Below are 19,679 nucleotides of genomic sequence, written 5' to 3'. Positions count from 1 at the left end.
CTCTTTTCTACAAGGGTCTACTTGAAATGACTGATATTTGGTTGTTTTTCTGCTAAACTCAGCTGAATGCACTGACTAAGTTGCACTGGATAAGAGCATCTGCTAAATAACTAACATGCAAAGAAATTTAAAATGTAAAGAGATCTCTACGCTAATAATGTACTCACATATTTCGAGGTCAAGCTGGCTGCACTTATGTTGAAGAATGTGGCGTTGGACTCCTTGGCCACTGCTTTAGCCTATCCGTAAAAGAAAGAGCAAAAATGTTAAATGCAGAACATTATACTTATTTTGAGATATTTTCAACGATATGCTCTATAATCCTTCAATTCATTCTTTTTCTGTTCGCTTTGTTTTAAATTTGATAACATATCCAAATTCCTGCTCTATATAGAATCACCCTGTTTTAATGCAGGTCAGACACATTTTGTGAGATTGAGTACATACTAGAGTACATGAATGATGGCTAAACTACATTCATAATGGATAATGCAATGTTGTATGACAACAAAAAAAACACAAAATATACATTTCCACAGATTTAGCCTATACTTACATCATTCTGTGCCATCGGTCATAGTACTCTACTGTCAAAGTACTACCATATAAAATGTACTTACAAACTTAGACCTAAACCAACTCTACTCTTGGACAAAGCATCTTGTAGTTAGAGGATGTCTCAACCAGCTAATCCAGTGAAAAGGACTATATCCACTGTCTATATTCATTATATTAGTCTTGTATTATAACGATTTTACAAATGCATCGTTTTGTGCATTTTCTATGACAGTTGTTATGTTATATCATGATCACTTGTGATCTTTGTGAGCCTAACCAAGACCCACTCTCCTAATCATTTCTCATTCGGTCTCTTGCCAATACCGCAAGGCACGGCACCACACTCACCAGCATCGTCTTTCCGTTGCCAGGAGGACCGAAGAGCAGAAGGCCTCGTGCTGGAGCCCTCAAGCCTGTAAACAACTGGAAAAAAACATCTACTCAGCACTTTTTCATAGTCCTGAAGTTCAAAATTACAGAGCAATACATAGTAATTTATTGATTCTGATAGGCTGATTTAACATTTACTGTATACATACAGTAATCCTAGATTAGCACTCATACTCTGAGACACCTTTGTAGGCCATCATTGTAAATAAGAATTTGATCTTAACTGACTTTAAAGCAACAGAACAAAAAAAATACAGACCATTATGTTAGGACTGCCCACATTAACAGTTGCTGCTCAACATTTTTACTGACGATGTTACTGAGAGGTGATACTTCGTAAGAGGCTGCCCATAACAGCCTGTGAAAAGACTACCATATACACTCCATTGTCCAGTGAATTGCTGTTCCTCTCCAATCTCACCTCTGGCCTCAGTGCAGGCAGGATGACTATTTCCTGTAGGGCCTGCTTAGCAAGCTCCTGGCCAGCAATGTCCTCGAACCTCACTGATGAGCCACTGGAACACACACATACACACACATACACACACACACGAGACTGGTCTGAGTGCTCATTCCCATACAGAAATAAAGACATACTCAACTCTGCCTGGGTTGTATAAATTAGGCAGCAAAGACAGACTGAAACAGACAGGCAGAACTTTTCAGTGTCAAAACATTATAAAAAGTGTGCCCTATTGAACATGACCCAGGTCAAGCAGTCAACATCTATTGTGTTCCAAACTGAGACACCATGCAAAGCACATGCTTTAAGTCCAGTGAATAATACATAACACTCCAAATCATTGTCTTTCACCTGTCTATGATTTCGCTGAGGATGAGGTTGGCAAGCTTGCTGTCCACATTCTTCAAGTTCTTCATGTCCCTGTTCTTCAGTGGGGACATAGATGTGGGAGTGGTGGTGGGTTTACAGCCCGCTTTACCCTATAACAAAATAACCATGAATTCAGATTTGGTTACGATTTTAAACAAGCTAATCTCTTGTGATGATGATTGGAAATTCTCCTATTTTATTAAGTTTGTCAATTTTGTCTTCCTTTCATTAAAATTGATATAGATTGGAGAATGTTCTTTTAGTATTCGTTGTTTTATTCCAGCTATTTTATAGTCCATGGCTGTAGTGCTAGTCTAGGATCAGTTATTCTGTTCAGAGCATAATTAAATCAAATTTACATTGACAGGGAGGAACTGATCCCAGATCAGTGTAACTCTTTGTTGTATGCTCACACTGCTATGCTTTATCTTGGCCAGGTCACAGTTGCAAATGAGAACTTGTTCTCAACTAGCCTACCTGGTTAAATAAAGGTGAAATAAAAATAAATAAAATAAAAATAAAAATCAGCATTCCTACTCTGAGACACTATCAATATGGGCCCTGGACTCTTGGCTAGATGTGGAGTTAGTTGAGGAAAGACAATCTGTGTCTCACCTTGTTGCTGTTGGACTGGGGGGCTGGTCTGTGCTGTGTGAGACTGCTGGAGGGCCCACTGAAGCTGGGGGAGTGCTGGTGGCCCTCGTGGCCTGCCGCCAAGGTTTTTTTTGCCGTATGCTTTGGTCGTGGGAGGGAGTGACTGGAGTGAGTAGTCAGGGAGTCCCTTTTTTTTGGTACAGCTCCACTTACTGCCAAGAGCAAGGAGACTGTTAGAACAATCAAGATTAATGATTTATCAGTATGGTAGTTTTAGGACATTTAATTAAGCTGTGTGTGAGCTAATGTCCCTTCAGTAGAGGCATATGATTCTCCAGGCCTGATTTAGTCTTAGACTGTGTGAATCTGAACAGGTCCAACAGACTTCAAACTTCAAGTCCATGTAGTCACTGGACAAAGCTGGATAAACACCCACCAGTGTTTCTATGAAAGAGAAATATGACTGTAGTTTGAGGTAGCCATCAGTGTCAGTGTGAAGAACATATTGATGAATACACAGACAAAGCAGCAGAAAGAGTCAAATAAATAAAATCAGTAACACTTAACTTGGAGGAAGCTTACTGTACATTGGCATTCAAAGATGAAATAGGAACAAACAGGAAAGGTAGGGTTGGAGGTAGATTAATTTCAATGATGTATGAAGAGCATAAAGCCAGAAAAACTGGAATTCCTGAATAATGAGGAACAATGACACCCCTGAAAACAACACTTTTAAGAAACCAGTCATGACAACTGAAAGCAGATTCCCAGTAAGCACCCACCTGAGCGTAGATGCCCGTTATGGTACGACTGGTTTGAGCTCTCTGTATAGATGTCTCTCTGAGCTGGCCCTGAACACAGCTTTGCTATACAACAGGAATGACAACAACAAAAATGAAATTGGGAAAGAGAATAGGAGAAGGGAGGGAAAAGGAGAAGAAAAGGAAATTATATTAAAATAAACAAATAAGATAAGGGCCATGATTCTTTAAATGGGGGACAAACAGCAATGTTTTGGGATGGTGCCTAAGTGAAGTTGTCATGCCACATCCAAAAAAGAGGCATATGGGGTAGGGCTGAGAAGATTGCTGCCCAAGACACTGACAATGCCAAACATTGCAGCCATATGGGCTCCTGAGTGGCGCAGCAGTCAAAGTCACTGCATCTCAGTGCAAGAGGCGTCACTACAGTCACTGGTTCAAATCGAGGCTGTATCACATCTGGCCGTGATTGGGAGTCCCATAGGGCGGCGCACAATTGGCCCAGCGCCGTCCAGGTTTGGCCAGGGTAGGCCGTCATTGTAAATAAGAATTTGTTCTTAACTGATTTGCCTAGTTAAATAAAAGGTTAAATAAAAATGTATTAATAAAAAATCCAAACAGGATGAATCAAAACACCAAGAGTAGGGTCCTGTTCATTAGAGAAATGTTTTAAAACGTTCTGCAAAGCAAAAGGAAAATGATAAAAGACTTGTCCAATAAGAAATTACTCAGGATAATGTTACAGCCAGCTGTGGAATGACAAGAAGCTTCTGAAAGAGCTTTGGGGGACCACTGAGTGGATTTTTACCCAAATTGACTAATTCTGTCATTTAAAGGAGTAAATCATGTTTTGGGGTGTCCATTACGGGTTTAATAAAAAGGTACTGGAGTATTTAGGGCCTAATCCCTTTTGGTGCATAAAGTACATTGTAGTTTGGAAGTGATGTCAATACAAAAAGTATGTATGCGAATATACACTGAATTGCACCCCCTTTTGCCCTCAGAAAAGCCTCAATTTGTCAGGGCATGGACAACAAGGTGTCGAAAGCGTTCCACAAGGATGCTAGCCCGTGTTGACTCCAATGCTTCCCACAATTGTGTCAAATTGGCTGGATGTCCGTCCCTTGGGTGGTGAACCATTCTTGATACACACAAGAATATTGAGAGTGAAAAACACAGCAATGTTGCAGTTCTTGACACACTCAAACCTACTACAATACCCCGATCAAAGGCACTTCAATATTTTGTCTTGCCAATTCACCCTCTGAAAGGCACATGTACACAATCCATGTCTCTCTGAAAAATCCTTCTTTAACCCATCTCCTCCCTTCATCTACACTGACTGAAGTGGATTTAACAGATGACATCAATAAGGGATCATAGCTTTCACCTGGATTCACCTGTCATGGAAATGTTTTGTACTCTCAATGTATACAAGGCCTACATGTTGTTTTCCCCCCAAGAGATACAAAGCTATGGAGCAATTTCAGTGCCAACAGCAATTGTACTGGATTTGGATATTTAATTTCAATTAAATAATTTTGAATGTGTAATCCACAAATGGAATGAATAATTTCATTCAGTTTTAAAATTCAATTTCAATGTAATTGAATATTCAAATGCAATATTTATACATTCAGTTTCAATGTGGTAAATATTGCATTCAATTGTATTGTGTTTCAAGTTTGCAAATTATAATTTAAAGTTGATCAAAGTTTCATATATTCAACTTCTCAAATGCATTCAAATTCAGCTCTCTAAATTCAGATTCAAAACCAGAGACAACATCATGGTACTTAGCCAGCCAGGAAAGGTAGAGAGCAGATAGACACAAATTAATCTGAAACAACCAAAACAAACAACAAATAAATGCATTCAACAAGTTTGTACAGTCAGAAGTCATTGTCTGCTATGAATATGGGAGCAAATACTTACATAAGTTAATTTGTCCCAATACTTTTGGTCCCCTTAAATGGGGCAACTATATAGACTGCTAAATAGTTCACCAAATAGCTACCCGGACTATCTGCATTGACCCTTTTTGCACTAACTCTTCTTGACTCTACGCACACACAATGGACTCTAACCACAAACTCACACATACAGTACTGCCACTGACACTCCAACACACACGTACACACAGGCACATATTCGCCACACACATGACATACGCTGCTGCTACCGTCTTATTTATCCTGTTGCCTAGTAACTTTATCCGTACCCATATGTACATACAGTATCTACCTCAATTTCCTAGTACCCCTGCACATCCACTTGGTACTGGTACCCCATGTACATAGCCAAGCTATCATTGTTCATTGTCTATTTATTCCTCCTTGAACTTTTATTTTCTTCCTATTATTCTTCAATTCATTGTTGGTAAGTAAGCATTTCACTGTTAGTCTACACCTGTTTACGAAGCATGTGACAATTCAAATTTGATTTGATTTAAATATTGAATTTGAATATTAAAACTAAATGCAATATTCATTCAATTCAGTTTCAAATCTGGAAATTCAAGATCAATATATGAATTCAATGATTTAATTTGTGCATCACAAATTCAAAAGTATTTCATTCAAATTCAATATCCTTAAACAAATTCAAAATTATGGAATTCAAATACAATTTCTGTTGGCACTGAAATCGGTCCATACAAAGCTAACAGTATCTAAGCTAGCATGATGAAAAACAACAAATGTCACACAATCAACATGCATGTAGCTTGTTCAGAAGGTGCCATGCGGTATCAATGTGGACACGGAAGGCAAGACCTTCAAATGTGTCCAAATGCTTGATTCTCACCTAAAAGCTCCAGGCGATCCTTTGCCATGATCAGATTGGTGATCATCTTAGCCTGTAGACGTTTATCACGTTCATATTTCTCGCCTGGAAGAGAAGAGAGATTTAAAAACAAATCTATTAGTAAAATAGCTGTATTCTTCCTTGTTTTCCACTACTGATTTTTAGTTTGTTGCTGTAGCAGAGGTCTCCAACTCCGCTCCTATAGTTACTGGATATGCAGGTTTTTGTTCCAGCCCAGCAGCCACACACTAGGTGCTTACAATAATCAGCTGAGCATGGTCTTCAATCAGGACCGCGACTAGCTGAACCATGTGTGTTAATGCTAGGTTGAAACAAAACCCTGCATATCACTAGCTCACCAGGAACAGAGTTGTTCAGGAAATCTGCACTATAGGTCCTAGGGAATACAAAATACAGCAAAAGTGTGCACAGTCAACTCACCGTTTTCCACTACCTTGATCGCGATGCCCCTCTCGAGCTCTGCGATTCCGCGTTTGTACCACTGGACTGCCTGTTCCTTGTGCACTAGTAACACACAAACCACAAGTCGGGACAGTCAGACGGGCACAGAAAAAAAGCAATTTGAGGTACAACATACAAAGAAATTGCTCACAGTCAAATAAGATCCAACAAAAGTCAATGTAAAAGGATGAGATATTTAGTACTTTTGCAGTAGGCTAAGCATCCTTTAGTGTACAATACACATTTGCCATGCATTAGGCTACATATTTGACATGCTTTATGTGTTGCATAAAGGTATAGCATCTCAAGACGCATTGGAAGAGTAGTAAAAAAATAAAATGTGCATAGCAGTCAATCATGACCTCCAACAAGGGTACAGAGACTCATGGATCAATCAGTGCATAAACCATAATGAAGTGAACTATAATGAATCATTTTGCATGACTGACCCGGTCTCTTAAACCCCTCTGGCCTGGAGCAGTGTTAAGTCATGGGACTGATTTTCATAGCTGTGGGAATATACAGCATATCCACTCCTTATGAGTGATTGAGTATTATTGAGACAGGGGCTCCCTAATCCCCAAGGCAGGCAGACAGACCCTAAAATTCTACTGGGTTCAGCAGAGTTGCGTTCATTAGGCACTAAACTGAAAAACTGCCTGAAACGGAGAGGAATTGCTGATTTTAGTTTTTCCATTGCATTTTTTTTATTATGTTGCACGCCCTGATCTATGTATTGCTTCTATTAGGATCTTAGCTATATGAGAAATGTCATTGTATCCTCTCTAGCCACTTAAGGACAATGATAGCTGCCACTCCGGCCCTCCCCATTTCAATATATAAATAAATAAGGTGGATTTGACTTACACTTCAAACCACCACTCATCTCTACCGGTTTAGGTTACTTAGGGGCATGATATAGGCCAGAGCCTTTAATTGCAAATTAATAGAGGGATGTGATATACAGTGGGGCAAACAAGTATTTAGTCAGCCACCAATTGTGCAAGTTCTCCCACTTAAAAAAGATGTGAGGCCTGTCATTTTCATCATAGGTACACTTCAACTATGACAGACAAAATGAGGAAAACAAATCCAGAAAATCACATTGTAGATTTTTAATGAATTTATTTGCAAATTATGGTGGAAAATAAGTATTTGGTCAATAACAAAAGTTTATCTCAATACTTTGTTATATACCCTTTGTTGGCAATGACAGAGGTCAAACGTTTTCTGTAAGTCTTCACAAGGTTTTCACACCTGTTGCTGGTATTTTGGCCCATTCCCCCATGCAGATCTCCTGTTTTGGGGCTGTTGCTGGGCAACACGGACTTTCAACTCCCTCCGTGATGCCAAAACCATTTTCTCTCCCCATCCCATCACAATGGTGCTACACAGGGAAACGGGGTGTCTAATATGGGAGGGGCCTGGTTGAAAAAGAGCACAAGGCTTTCTACACTACAGTACAGGCCTACTCCAAAAAACTGTGGTAGAAATATACTCTGCATAATGGCGCCGGAAGTGATGGCTGCGGTTTTACGATCTCCTAACCTATTGTGTGTGTGTTTTATGTGTGTTATTACCCCGTACTGGAGGAATACTTTTTCTTCAATGAGTCAGATGGGATTTACTTCAGAAGCCCGACTAGGCCCTCATCATTCGCAGGGCAAAGAGACAGAGCTATAGGGGATGTAGATCTGGGTGCCTTTTAAGGATCTGACGCCGAGTGGGTAACCTCTCTTTTCCATCGGTCCTATTAGCCAGCATACAATCAATGGTAAATAAAATAGACAAACTACAATCACGTACAGTTGAAGTTGTAAGTTTACATACACTTAGGTTAGAGTCATTAAAACTCGTTTTTCAACCACTCCACAAATTTCTTGTACGTCGGTTAGAACAACTACTTTGTGCAAGACAAGTAATTTCTCCAACAATTGTTTACAGACTAGATTATTTCACTTATAACTGTATCACAATTCCAGTGGGTCAGATGTTTACATACACTAAGTTGACTGTGCCTTTAAACAGCTTGGAAAATTCCAGAAAATGATGTTGTGGCTTTAGAAGCTTCTGATAGGCTAATTGACATCATTTGATTCAATTGGAGGTGTACCTGTGGATGTATTTCAAGGCCTACCTTCAAACTCAGTGCCTCTTTGCTTGACATCGTGGGAAAATCAAAAGAAATCAGCAAAGACCTCAAAAAAATTGTAGACCTCCCATCCTTGGGAGCAATTTCCAAATGCCTGAAGGTACCACGTTAATCGGTATAAACAATAGTAGGCAAGTATAAACACCATGGGACCACGCAGCCGTCATACTGCTCAGGAAGGAGACACGTTCTGACTCCTTGAGATGAACGTACTTTGTTGGGAAAAGTGCAAATCAATCCCAGACCAACAGCAAAGGACCTTGTGAAGAAGCTGGAGGAAACAGGCACAAAAGTATCTATGTTCACAGAAAACAAGTCCTATATCGACATAACCTGAAAGGCCGCTCAGCAAGGAAGAAGCCACTGCTCCAAAACCGCCATAAAAAAAGCCAGACTAAGGTTTGCAACTGCACATGGGGACAAAGATTGTACTTTTTGGAGAAATGTCCTCTGGTCTGCTGAAACAAAAATAGAACTGTTTGGCCATAATGACCATTGTTATGTTTGAAGAAAAACAGGGGAGGCTTGCAAGCCAAAGAACACCATCCCAATTGTGAAGCACGGAGTCGGCAGCATCATGTTGTGGAGGTGCTTTGCTGCAGGAGGGACTGGTGTACTTCACAAAATAGATGGCATCATGAGGTAAGAAAATGATGTGGATATATTGAAGCAACATCTCAACACATCAGTCAGGAAGTTAAAGCTTGGTCGCAAATGTGTCTTCCAACTGGACAATGACCCCAAGCATACTTCCAAAGTTGTGTCAAAATGGCTTAAGGACAACAAAGTTAAGGTATTGGAGTGGCCATCACAAAGCCCTGAGCTCAATCCTATAGAACATTTGTGGGCAGAACTGAAAAAGTGTGTGCAAACAAGGAGGCCTACAAACCTGACTCAGTTACATTTAATCCTTGTAAAAATCCCCTGTCTTAGGTCAGTTAGCTTCACACAATAAGTTGGGTGAATTTCGGCCCATTCCTCCTGACCCACTGGGAATGTGATGAAAGAAATAAAAGCTGAAAGAAATAATTATCTTTACTATTATTCTGGCATTTCACATTCTTAAAATAAAGTGGTTATCCTAACTGACCTAAGACAGGGGATTTTTACAAGGATTAAATGTCAGGAATTGTGAAAAACTGAGTTTAAATGTATTTGGCTAAGGTGCATGTAAACTTCCGACTTCAACTGTATGTGAGAATACTATTCATTGACTACAGCTCAGCGTTCAACACCATAGTGCCCTCAAAGCTCATCACTAAGCTAATGACCCTGGGACTAAACACCTCCTTCTGCAACTGGATCCTGGACTTCCTGACGGGCCGCCCCCCAGATGATAAGGGTAGGTAACAACACATCCGCCACGCTGATCCTCAACACAGGGGCCCCTCGGTGGTGCATGCTCAGTCCCTTCCTGTACTCCCTGTTCACTCATGACTGCATGGCCAGGCACAACTCCAACACCATCATCAAGTTTGCCGATGACACAACAGTGGTAGGCCTGATCACCGACAACGATGAGACAGCCTATAGAGACAGGCCTACAGACAGCCTCATGGTCCATGCACACTAAGACAGTCGTGAAGAGGGCACGACAAAACCTATTCCCCCTCAGGAGACTGAAAAGATTTGGCATGGGTCCTCAGATCCTCAAAACTTTCCACAGCTGCACCATCGAGAGCATCCTGTCTGGTTGCCTGGTATGGCAACTGCTCGGCCTCCGACCGCAAGGCACTACAGAGGGTAGTGCGTACAGCCCAGTACATCACTGGGGCCAAGCTTCCTGTCATCGAGGACCTCTATACCAGGCGGTGTCGGAGGAAGGCCCTAAAAATTGTCAGACTCCAGCCACCTGGAGTCAGACTGTTCTCTCTGTTACCGCATGGCAAGCAGTACCGGAGCGCCAAGTCTAAGTCCAAAAGGTTCTACCCCCCCAAGCCATAAGACTCCTGAACAGCTTATCAAAGGGCTACCCAGAACGCACTTTTACACTGCTGCTACTCTCTGGTTGTTATCTATGGATAGTCACTTTAACTCTACCTTCATGTACATATTACCTCAATTACTTCAACTAACCGGTGCCTCCGCACATTGACTCTGTACCGGTACCCCTTGTATATAGCCTTGCTGTTGTTATTTTACTGCTGCTTTTCAAATAATTTTTTACTTATCACTTTTTCTTAACTTCTTAAAGTATTTTTGGTTAAGGGCTTGTAAGTAAGCATTTCACTGTAAGGTGAACACCTGTTGTATTCGGTGCATGTGACAAATATAATTTGATATACAATATCCAGTCAACCCCTGAATGTCTGAAATTGTTTGGGACTGGTGTGACTGTGTGTACTAGGATAAACCTGAGTAAGTAGAGTATAGTGGTAGAGTACAGTAAGCCCCTTGGCACGGCGCTCCAGCCAGTGCAGTAGGTCAATCGAACATTGGCAGAGAAGACGAGGATGCAGATGTGTGTGTTTCCAGGGCTGGAAGATTAGGCTGGATTCCAGTATCTCTGCTTTACTCCAACTACTATGATAAAGCAGATAATCAGATGTCTTAAAATTCTGCCTTCAGCAAAGTAAGGGTTTGGCTTATCTATAACCTGACTCTCAAGACTAGAGGTCGACCGATTAATCGGAATGGCCGATTAATTAGGGCCGATTTCAAGTTTTCATACCAATCGGAAATCTGTATTTTTGTACACCTATTTGGCCATTTTTTTGTTACACCTTTATTTAACTAGGCAAGTCAGTTAAGAACACATTCTTATTTTCAATGACAGCCTAGGAACGGTGGGTTAACTGCCTTGTTCAGGGGCGGAACGACAGATTTTTACCTTGTCAGCTCGGGGATTCAATCTTGCAACCTTATGGTTAACTAGTCCAATGCTCTAACCACCTGATTACATTGCACTCCACGAGAAGCCTGCCTGTTACGCGAATGCAGTAAGAAGCCAAGGTAAGTTGCTAGCTAGCATTAAACTTATCTTATAAAAAACAATCAATCATAATCACTAGTTAACTACACATGGTTGATGATATTACTAGTTTATCTAGCGTGTCCTGTGTTGCATATAATCGATGCGGTGGCATTTGCGAAGGACTGTCGTTGCTCCAACGTGTACCTAACCATAAACATCAATGCCTTTCTTAAAATCAATACACAAGTATATATTTTTAAACCTGCATATTTAGTTAATATTGCCTGCTAACATTAATTTATTTTAACTAGGAAAAATGGTGTCACTTCTCTTGCAACAGAGTCAGGGTATATGCAACATTTTGGGCCGCCTGGCTCGTTGCGAACTAATTTTTCAGAATTTTACGTAATTATGACATAACATTGAAGGTTGTGCAATGTAACAGGAATATTTAGACTTATGGATGCCACCCGTTAGATAAAATACGGAACGGTTCCGTATTTCACTGAAAGAATAAACGTTTTGTTTTCGAGATAATCGTTTCTGGATTCGACCATATTAATGACCTATGGCTCGTATTTCTGTGTGTTATGTTATAATTAAGTCTATGATTTGATAGAGCAGTCTGACTGAGCGATGGTAGGCACCAGCAGGCTCGTAAGCATTCATTCAAACAGCACTTTTGTGCGTTTTGCCAGCAGCTCGTCGCTGTGCTTCAAGCATTGCACTGTTTATGACTTCAAGCCTATCAACTCCCGAGATTAGGCTGGTGTAACCGATGTGAAATGGCTAGCTAGTTAGCGGGGTGTAAGCTAATAGCATTTCAAACGTCACTCGCTCTGAGACTTGGAGTAGTTGTTACCCTTGCTCTGCATGGGTAACGCTGTTTCGAGGGTGGCTGTTGTCGATGTGTTCCTGGTTCGAGCCCAGGTAGGAGCCAGGAGAGGGATAGAAGCTATACTGTTACACTGGCAATACTAAAGTGCCTATAAGAACATCCAATAGTCAAAGGTATATGAAATACAAATCGTATAGAGAGAAATAATCCTATAATTCCTATAATAACTACAACCTAAAACTTCTTACCTGGGAATATTGAAGACTCATGTTAGCTTTCTTACATGGCACATATTGCACTTTTACTTTCTTCTCCAACACTTAGTTTTTACATGATTTAAACCAAATTGAACATGTTTCATTATTTATTTGAGGCTAAATTGATTTTATTGATGTATTATATTAAGGTCAAATAAATGTTCATTCAGTATTGTTGTAATTGCCATTATTACAAATAAATGTTTTTTTTATTTTTTTATAAAATCGGCCGATTAATCGCTATCGGCTTTTTTTGGTCCTCCAATAATCGGTGTCGGAAAATCATAATTAGTCGACCTCTACTCAAGACACCACTGTGCAAAATAGCTTGGGGACGAGGTTAGCTTATGACAGACCTAGGAGTCTGGGAGAAACATAATCAATACATTTTGTGTTTGCATTGAAAACACAGGTCTAACTAACCAAACTCACCAACATGATGAAAGTATAGCCTTTCAAAACAGCACTGACTGTAGACTGTTTTCCTATGTGCTCCGGCCCCTGTGTATTGAGGGTAGGAGTTTCTTAAACACAAGCAAGAGGAACGAATGGGGAGAGACCTACCTGAATTTGTCCAAAATAAACTTTTGTTTTAGTTGCAATACCTTCCCTTTTCCAACTGTTTGGACTAATGATAACACCCCAGTTACAGTACATTGGAACATTGTAAATAGTCAGGGAGGAACTCGATTAATTCAGTTCGCTCATGCATGATGACACGGCCAACTCAGAGAGGAGAATCTGAGGCATTTTCCTCCCTGCTGACGATACCAATTAATGTCGGCTCACATCATCCAAGCACATGTCTATTGATCCCCTGGGATCACGCAGATTGGAGAAAGGCACATGCAGATAGGCAGTAGCTCTGCTGTTATACTGTATAGGCTTGTGTGTGTGGCCAGTATATTGGGAATATAAACTGTCCTGGTTTCTAAAACACGGTGGCACAAAGGAGGACAAAGCATATATATATTTGCTTTTTTTTTTGTTGCATATCCATACAGTATTGCCCATCATTGTTACTTTCATTTTGTTAACAAACTATAAAACATTCATTAATTTATGCAGGCTAGTTATACTAGTTTGTGTCCCCCGCACTCAGCCACTAACATATTGCCCCTGGGCATACCATATGGCTGACTGCATTCAGCCAGTCTGAGACCTAGGTTGAGTAGGCAGGCACATTCTCCTAGCCATATTGAACAGTCTGCATAACACTGTCAACTGGCTCAACATTAAGCCATTGTAGTAATAACGTGGTGGAATAATGGACAGCCATGTATCTGCAGTCCAATAAGCTAATATCTCTATGTGATTGCATACTGAATGTCATTGACAGAACTGTTCTTTGTCGGCATGATGACATTATAAAAACGGTGGTGGTTTCAATGGAAAAGTCCGAATAAATAAACTAAATATGATGGGATCAACACTTCAGCACCACACCTTGGGTAAAGAGCCTGCGTTTGAATCAATATACCTAGTTAAATTGAACCAGTTTTGTTTCAATCTGTATTGACAGTAGTATCTTTGTTTGCATTATCCACACATCGATGTATGACAGTTGATAACTTGACAACTGCTGTTTAAGCCCAGCTAGCCCAACAGTCAGTGGTGCTGCTGCAAATAGCAGTCACATTACACTGAAAAAAATACCTTTGTCATCCTCGTCAATTCTCAGAGCCACTGAGATGTACTCGAATGCTTGTTTGTGGCTGTTTCGGATCTGCTCGCCTCTGTCCTGCTTGCACACCTTGTTCGCATGTTCGTCTGCTGCCGGTTGTTTGGGTCTCGCAACCATAGCGCGAGACATCCGCTCGCACAGCCAGGCGAAGAGTACGCCAAAATTCAAGACTAGGACACGGAGCACTGCAAACAACGCCAGCAGTGGGTAGAAGAAGTAGTACACATCTCGTTTATGTAGTGACACCTGGACGCAGATGTCCCCTCCGTCGGGCGACCCTGCTGGGCCTCGCTTCTTTCTGCTGCCTCTTCCTTCCGGAGAACTCATTCACCCGACGACTTGCTATCGTATCCATTACATTACATAGCCTTTTGCTTGGGTTCAACTTTTGAAGCGTCTATAGCTGCCATATATTCTCGGACATGGTGGTCCAAATGTTGATCAAATTGGACGGGGCGGTTACCAAACGAACAAAAGGGTAAGAGAGGAGGGGCACGCGCCCTCTTGTCCTATCATAGAAAGTACGTAACTGCAAACAAGAGTTTACGTAGAGACCACCCACATTGCGTAAATACTAACAACAAACATGGCGGACGGTAAGTGAAATGTTCGTTTATCGGCACTTTTGTGAGTTAAATTATAATTGTAGTAAATTTTAGGGATACATTTAGCTTGAAATATTTCTTATACCCAACAATTGGTTTAATCCAATCTGATCTCTCCGTAACAGTCCTTGGTTCACGGTGGAAGGTCGTTGCCAGCATGATAACGTTAGCTAGCCAACGAGCTAAAGTAACGTTACTTTACTCGCCTCTAGAATTAATTTAACGTTACTGTAGCTAGCCCGCCTGTAGGGTACCTTCTTTGGCTTTTAAGAATAGATGGTAATGCTATGTTACTAGTCATCTACCTGAACTTAGTCTGGAGTAAGTGTGTGTATCTTACGTTATATAGGTAAACGATGACAGAACGACCGTCCTTGCGGTTGTTGACATTTTGATATTGTTTCTGATCTGTCTCCGAATGATTCTGAAGACATTTACGTTAACTGACTGACTGTCCTCTTCGGGTACGTTCGTAAATTCACTCTGGAGTGCCAGTATGCGCTCTCGGTGTTCGTAAATTCGAAGCTTTTCTCCATTATTTAATCAGGCAGGCCATTTACAACTGAAACCTGGCCAAGATAAAGCAAAGCAGTGCGACAAAACAACAGTTACACATGGGATAAACAAACGTACAGTCAATAACACAATAGAAAAATATATGTACAGTGTGTGCAAATGTAGTAAGATTGGGGAGGTAAGGCAATAAATAGGCCATAGAGGTGAAATAATTACAATTTAGTATTAACACTGGCGTGATAGATGTGCAGATGGTGTGCAAGTAGAGATACTGGGGTCCAAAATAGCACAAAAAAATAACAATATGGGGATGAGGTAGTTGGGTGTGCTATTTACAGAAGGGCTGTGTATGAGTAAGGTTGATCTGACCTCACAATGGCAGTCAATCACCCAAGCTAACTGGCTAAAGGTAGCTAGCTTGCTAGCTACTTCCAGACATAAATGAGAGAACACCTCACTCTGGCCATTTGACTTGCCCTGGCAGAGCTGGTTAGGCTGTTCTCATGTTATCCAGAGTGTTGGTGACTGCAACTGTGCTACTGGCAACAATTTAATTCAGCTTTTTTGTCTATTTTTCCTGACACTGGCCATATTCAACATGTGTTGAGCGTTCGTAAATTCATCAGTTATTCTGCGCTCTGAAATCGGAGTAGATAGCCAGAGTGAATTGCCTAGAATGTAGTAATGTTAGCTGACATTAATGTATGTTTCTCTCAGATCACACAGACGCAGACCAATCTATGGAGGGGAACACTCCAGTAAGTCTAATACAGATGTAGTTAGGGATTTGAAGTGGTTCTCTTCATTTAAAGTCGTGTTTTATAGTTAGACTAATTTCTGCTCCTTTTTAGATTGCTGAAAACCCCCATTCTGAATATGGACTGACAGAAAACATCCAGGTATGACCATCAATATGATTATTGTGCCTTTCAGAAAATTATGTCCATGAAAAGGGGTCAATTTCAAAGACTCAAACTATCACACTGCATTGTGGTAAGCTTGCTTGTCTACTGAACAAGCACTGTATGCACAGCTCTCTAACATAGCAGGCACTAATGTGTGAAGCCTATGCTTTTTGGTACAAATTGGTTAGGCTACATTGCATGAGATTGCAATTCTGAGTACACTTTTGAGACGCTTACATACATGGATAGTGGCGTGAGTAGCAGTAACTTGTGACATTTCTGTATCTCTGCTTCCTCTTTCACCACCTCATTGTGTAGAGAATAGTGGAAAACGAGAAAGCCAACACAGAGAAGGTCTCCAAACAGAAGGTGGATCTGCAGTCGCTCCCCACCAGGGCATATTTGGATCAGACAGTGGTGCCCATTCTTCTTCAAGGCTTATCTGTGTTGGCCAAGGAAAGGTATGTTGAAAATGTCTGTGCAGGGGCTCAGATTTTTCCCCATTCACATTTCTGTGTGACATGCTTGGAAATGCATTTGTAAAAAAAAAAAAATGCATTGAACAGGCAGTACTATGAAAAGGGAAGAGCATTTGAGTAACAATTGTCAAGTTAAAATACTTTAAAGATGTGCCTTTCTCCATTTTGTCTTCTCTTTCAGACCTACAAATCCTATTGAATTCTTAGCAGCCTTCCTTCTCAAGAACAAATCACAGTTTGAAAATCGAAATTAAGCCCCAGACGGATGGAAATGTGCACTTTGAGGCCATATGTTTCAAATGAAGAAAATTGTTTCTGTCAATGGTTATGTTTGCTAATGATAGTGTATGTTGTTTTTTAAACCAGAATAAAAATTGTGCTGCAGGGAAATATGGTACTCTTCTTATAGGGCAAATGTCAGCAGTAAACTAATATCTACGAAACAGACACACACTAGTGTGCACCTTATGTTCCCTTGCATCATGGTCCCCTTCAGGGCAAACTATTCTAAATTCAAATTCAGTCTATTTACCAAAATGCCTACAAGAGGAAACATTGCTTTTTAATTAACAATATCCTCTGTGATGTAACATTGAGCACTAGTCCAGTCCATGTTTACATATTGCCAAATTACACATGTAATATTCCAGTGCCTTGTTTTATTTTACCACTAGTTGAGCTATAGAGCTGGTGATGAACCCCTTTGATAAAAGGGTCCATCTCAGACGCCCCAACCTCCATTCTATTAATCATACATTTTAGAATCAAATCAAATGTATTTATATAGCCCTTCGTACATCAGCTGATATCTCAAAGTGCTGTACAGAAACCCAGCCTAAAACCCCAAACAGCAAGCAATGCAGGTGTAGAAGCACGGTGGCTAGGAAAAACTCCCTAGAAAGGCCAAAACCTAGGAAGAAACCTAGAGGAACCAGGCTATGTGGGGTGGCCAGTCCTCTTCTGGCTGTGCCAGGTGGAGATTATGGCCAAGATGTTCAAATGTTCATAAATGACCAGCATGGTCAAATAATAATAATCACAGGCACAACAGTTGAAACTGGAGCAGCAGCACAGCCAGGTGGACTGGGGACAGCAAGAAGTCATCATGCCAGGTAGTCCTGAGGCATGGTCCTAGGGCTCAGGTCCTCCTCCGAGAGAGAGAGAGAATTAGAGAGGACACTTTCACACAGGACACCGGATAAGACAGGAGAAGTACTCCAGATATAACAAACTGACCCTAGCCCCCCGACACAAACTACTGCAGCATAAATACTGGAGGCTGAGACAGGAGGGGTCTGGAGACACTGTGGCCCCATCTGATGACACCCCCGGACAGCCAAACAGGAAGGATATAACCCCACCCACTTTGCCAAAGCACAGCCCCCACACCACTAGAGGGATATCTTCAACCACCAACACCATCCTGAGACAAGGCCGAGTATAGCCCACAAAGATCTCCGCCACGGCACAACCCAAGGGGGGGGGGGGGGGGTAAGCCAGTGACTCAGCCTCTGTAATAGAGTTTGAGGCAGAGAATCCCAGTGGAAAGAGGGGAACTGGCCAGGCAGACAGCAAGGGTGGTTCGTTGCTCCAGAGCCTTTCCGTTCACCTTCACACTCCTGGGCCAGACTACACTCAATCATATGACCCACTGAAGAGATGAGTCTTCAGTAAAGACTTAAAGGTTGAGACCGAGTTTGCGTCTCTCACATGGGTAGGCAGACCATTCTATAAAAATGGAGCTCTAAAGGAGAAAGCCCTGCCTCCAGCTGTTAGCTTTGAAATTCTAGGGACAATTAGGAGGCCTGCATCTTGTGACCGTAGCGTACGTGTAGGTATGTACGGCAGGACCAAATCAGAGAGATAGGTAGGAGCAAGCCCATGTAATGCTTTGTAGGTTAGCAGTAAAACCTTGAAATCAGCCCTTGCCTTGACAGGTAGCCAGTGTAGGGAGGCTAGGATATGATCAAATTTTTTGGTTCTAGTCAGGATTCTAGCAGCCGTATTTAGCACTAACTGAAGTTTATTTAGTGCTTTATCCGGGTAGCCGGAATGTAGAGCATTGCAGTAGTCTAACCTAGAAGTGACAAAAGCATGGATTCATTTTTCTGCATCATTTTTGGACAGAAAGTTTCAGATTTTTGCAATGTTACGTAGATGAAAAAAAGCTGTCCTTGAAACAGTCTTGATATGTTCTTCAAAAGAGAGATCAGGGTCCAGAGTAACGCCGAGGTCCTTCAGTTTTATTTGCGACGACTGTACAACCATTAAGATTAATTGTCAGAATCACCCTTTCATCCATTGTTAGATTTGTGCTCTTGGAATTCATTTAGCAGAAGTACCACTTTATTGCACAACACAAAATCCATCAAACTTCATTTAAGTGTATTAATATAAAATGTTACAGAATTACATTCTATAAAATATATCTTCAATATAAAGACTACACACTCTCGTTGCATTCAAACAGCATTGGTATGTTTTAGCTTTAAGCTACCGGTAAGTTTTGGTCTTCAGTGAGCATTTAGAACCTAGACTGCAATACAAACTGATGAACAGAGAATATCAGTTTGGATTTCAGGCTAGTTAGGACCATCATGCTTCATGTTTAGTTTCTGTTTTCGGGCTCTCCGGGATGTTTCCCCTAGGTACAAATCTAGCATCAGCCTCTCCTCCAATCCTACACCATACATAGCAGCAATTATCAAAATAGAGAGCGTATGATTTGACTTCCATTTGGTTTCAAACCAACTATTAGAAAATGTAAAGTTAAATAATTTCCTACAAGTCATACAAGATTAAATCAATTGTTGATGAATAGAGTGCCTCAAACAGAACTTTCATTTGAATCTGCTTGATTGTCTTGCTTATTTACAGAAGGGCAATGGGGGTTAGAAGTGAAGACATAAAATAGACTCTGCTTTCAA

The 19,679-nt window shown here is 41.0% G+C and overlaps 2 protein-coding genes across 6 annotated transcripts in view; one reads left to right on the top strand and one right to left on the bottom strand.

Moving 5' to 3' along the window:
- Positions 1 to 14,784, bottom strand: part of LOC109865647 (spastin-like) — a 28,584-nt gene extending 13,800 nt beyond the window's left edge. For 2 of the 4 annotated variants that reach the window (XM_020453975.2, XM_031799274.1), the window contains exons 1-9: positions 14,220 to 14,669; positions 6,382 to 6,465; positions 5,941 to 6,024; positions 3,157 to 3,240; positions 2,396 to 2,604; positions 1,763 to 1,890; positions 1,370 to 1,463; positions 907 to 981; positions 168 to 239 (exon numbers count right to left, since the gene is read on the bottom strand). In XM_020453975.2, coding sequence (XP_020309564.1) covers positions 168 to 239; positions 907 to 981; positions 1,370 to 1,463; positions 1,763 to 1,890; positions 2,396 to 2,604; positions 3,157 to 3,240; positions 5,941 to 6,024; positions 6,382 to 6,465; positions 14,220 to 14,574 — 1,185 coding nt within the window. In that variant the 5' untranslated portion in view covers positions 14,575 to 14,669. Of the gene's footprint in view, positions 1 to 167; positions 240 to 906; positions 982 to 1,369; positions 1,464 to 1,762; positions 1,891 to 2,395; positions 2,605 to 3,156; positions 3,241 to 5,940; positions 6,025 to 6,381; positions 6,466 to 14,219 lie in introns of all 4 variants that reach the window. The other 2 variants (XM_020453976.2, XM_020453977.2) reach the window with 2 other exon arrangements.
- LOC109865648 (protein dpy-30 homolog) lies at positions 14,489 to 17,142 on the top strand. 2 transcript variants are annotated; one of them, XM_020453978.2, is made up of 5 exons: positions 14,489 to 14,843; positions 16,086 to 16,126; positions 16,220 to 16,267; positions 16,592 to 16,734; positions 16,934 to 17,142. In XM_020453978.2, the coding sequence occupies exons 1-5, from the start codon at positions 14,834 to 14,836 to the stop codon at positions 17,004 to 17,006; spliced, it is 315 nt and encodes a 104-aa protein (XP_020309567.1). In that variant the 5' UTR covers positions 14,489 to 14,833; the 3' UTR covers positions 17,007 to 17,142. The 2 variants fall into 2 exon arrangements, with proteins under 2 accessions (XP_020309567.1, XP_020309568.1); XM_020453979.2 differs by having other exon boundaries at positions 14,612 to 14,725.
- The last annotated feature ends 2,537 nt before the right edge of the window (positions 17,143 to 19,679 follow it).

The sequence above is a fragment of the Oncorhynchus kisutch genome, linkage group LG20 (assembly GCF_002021735.2).
Source record: "Oncorhynchus kisutch isolate 150728-3 linkage group LG20, Okis_V2, whole genome shotgun sequence".
Taxonomy (NCBI): Eukaryota; Metazoa; Chordata; class Actinopteri; order Salmoniformes; family Salmonidae; genus Oncorhynchus; species Oncorhynchus kisutch.
Note: the sequence above shows the minus strand (reverse complement) of the source record. Positions and strands in the feature narration are given on the sequence as shown.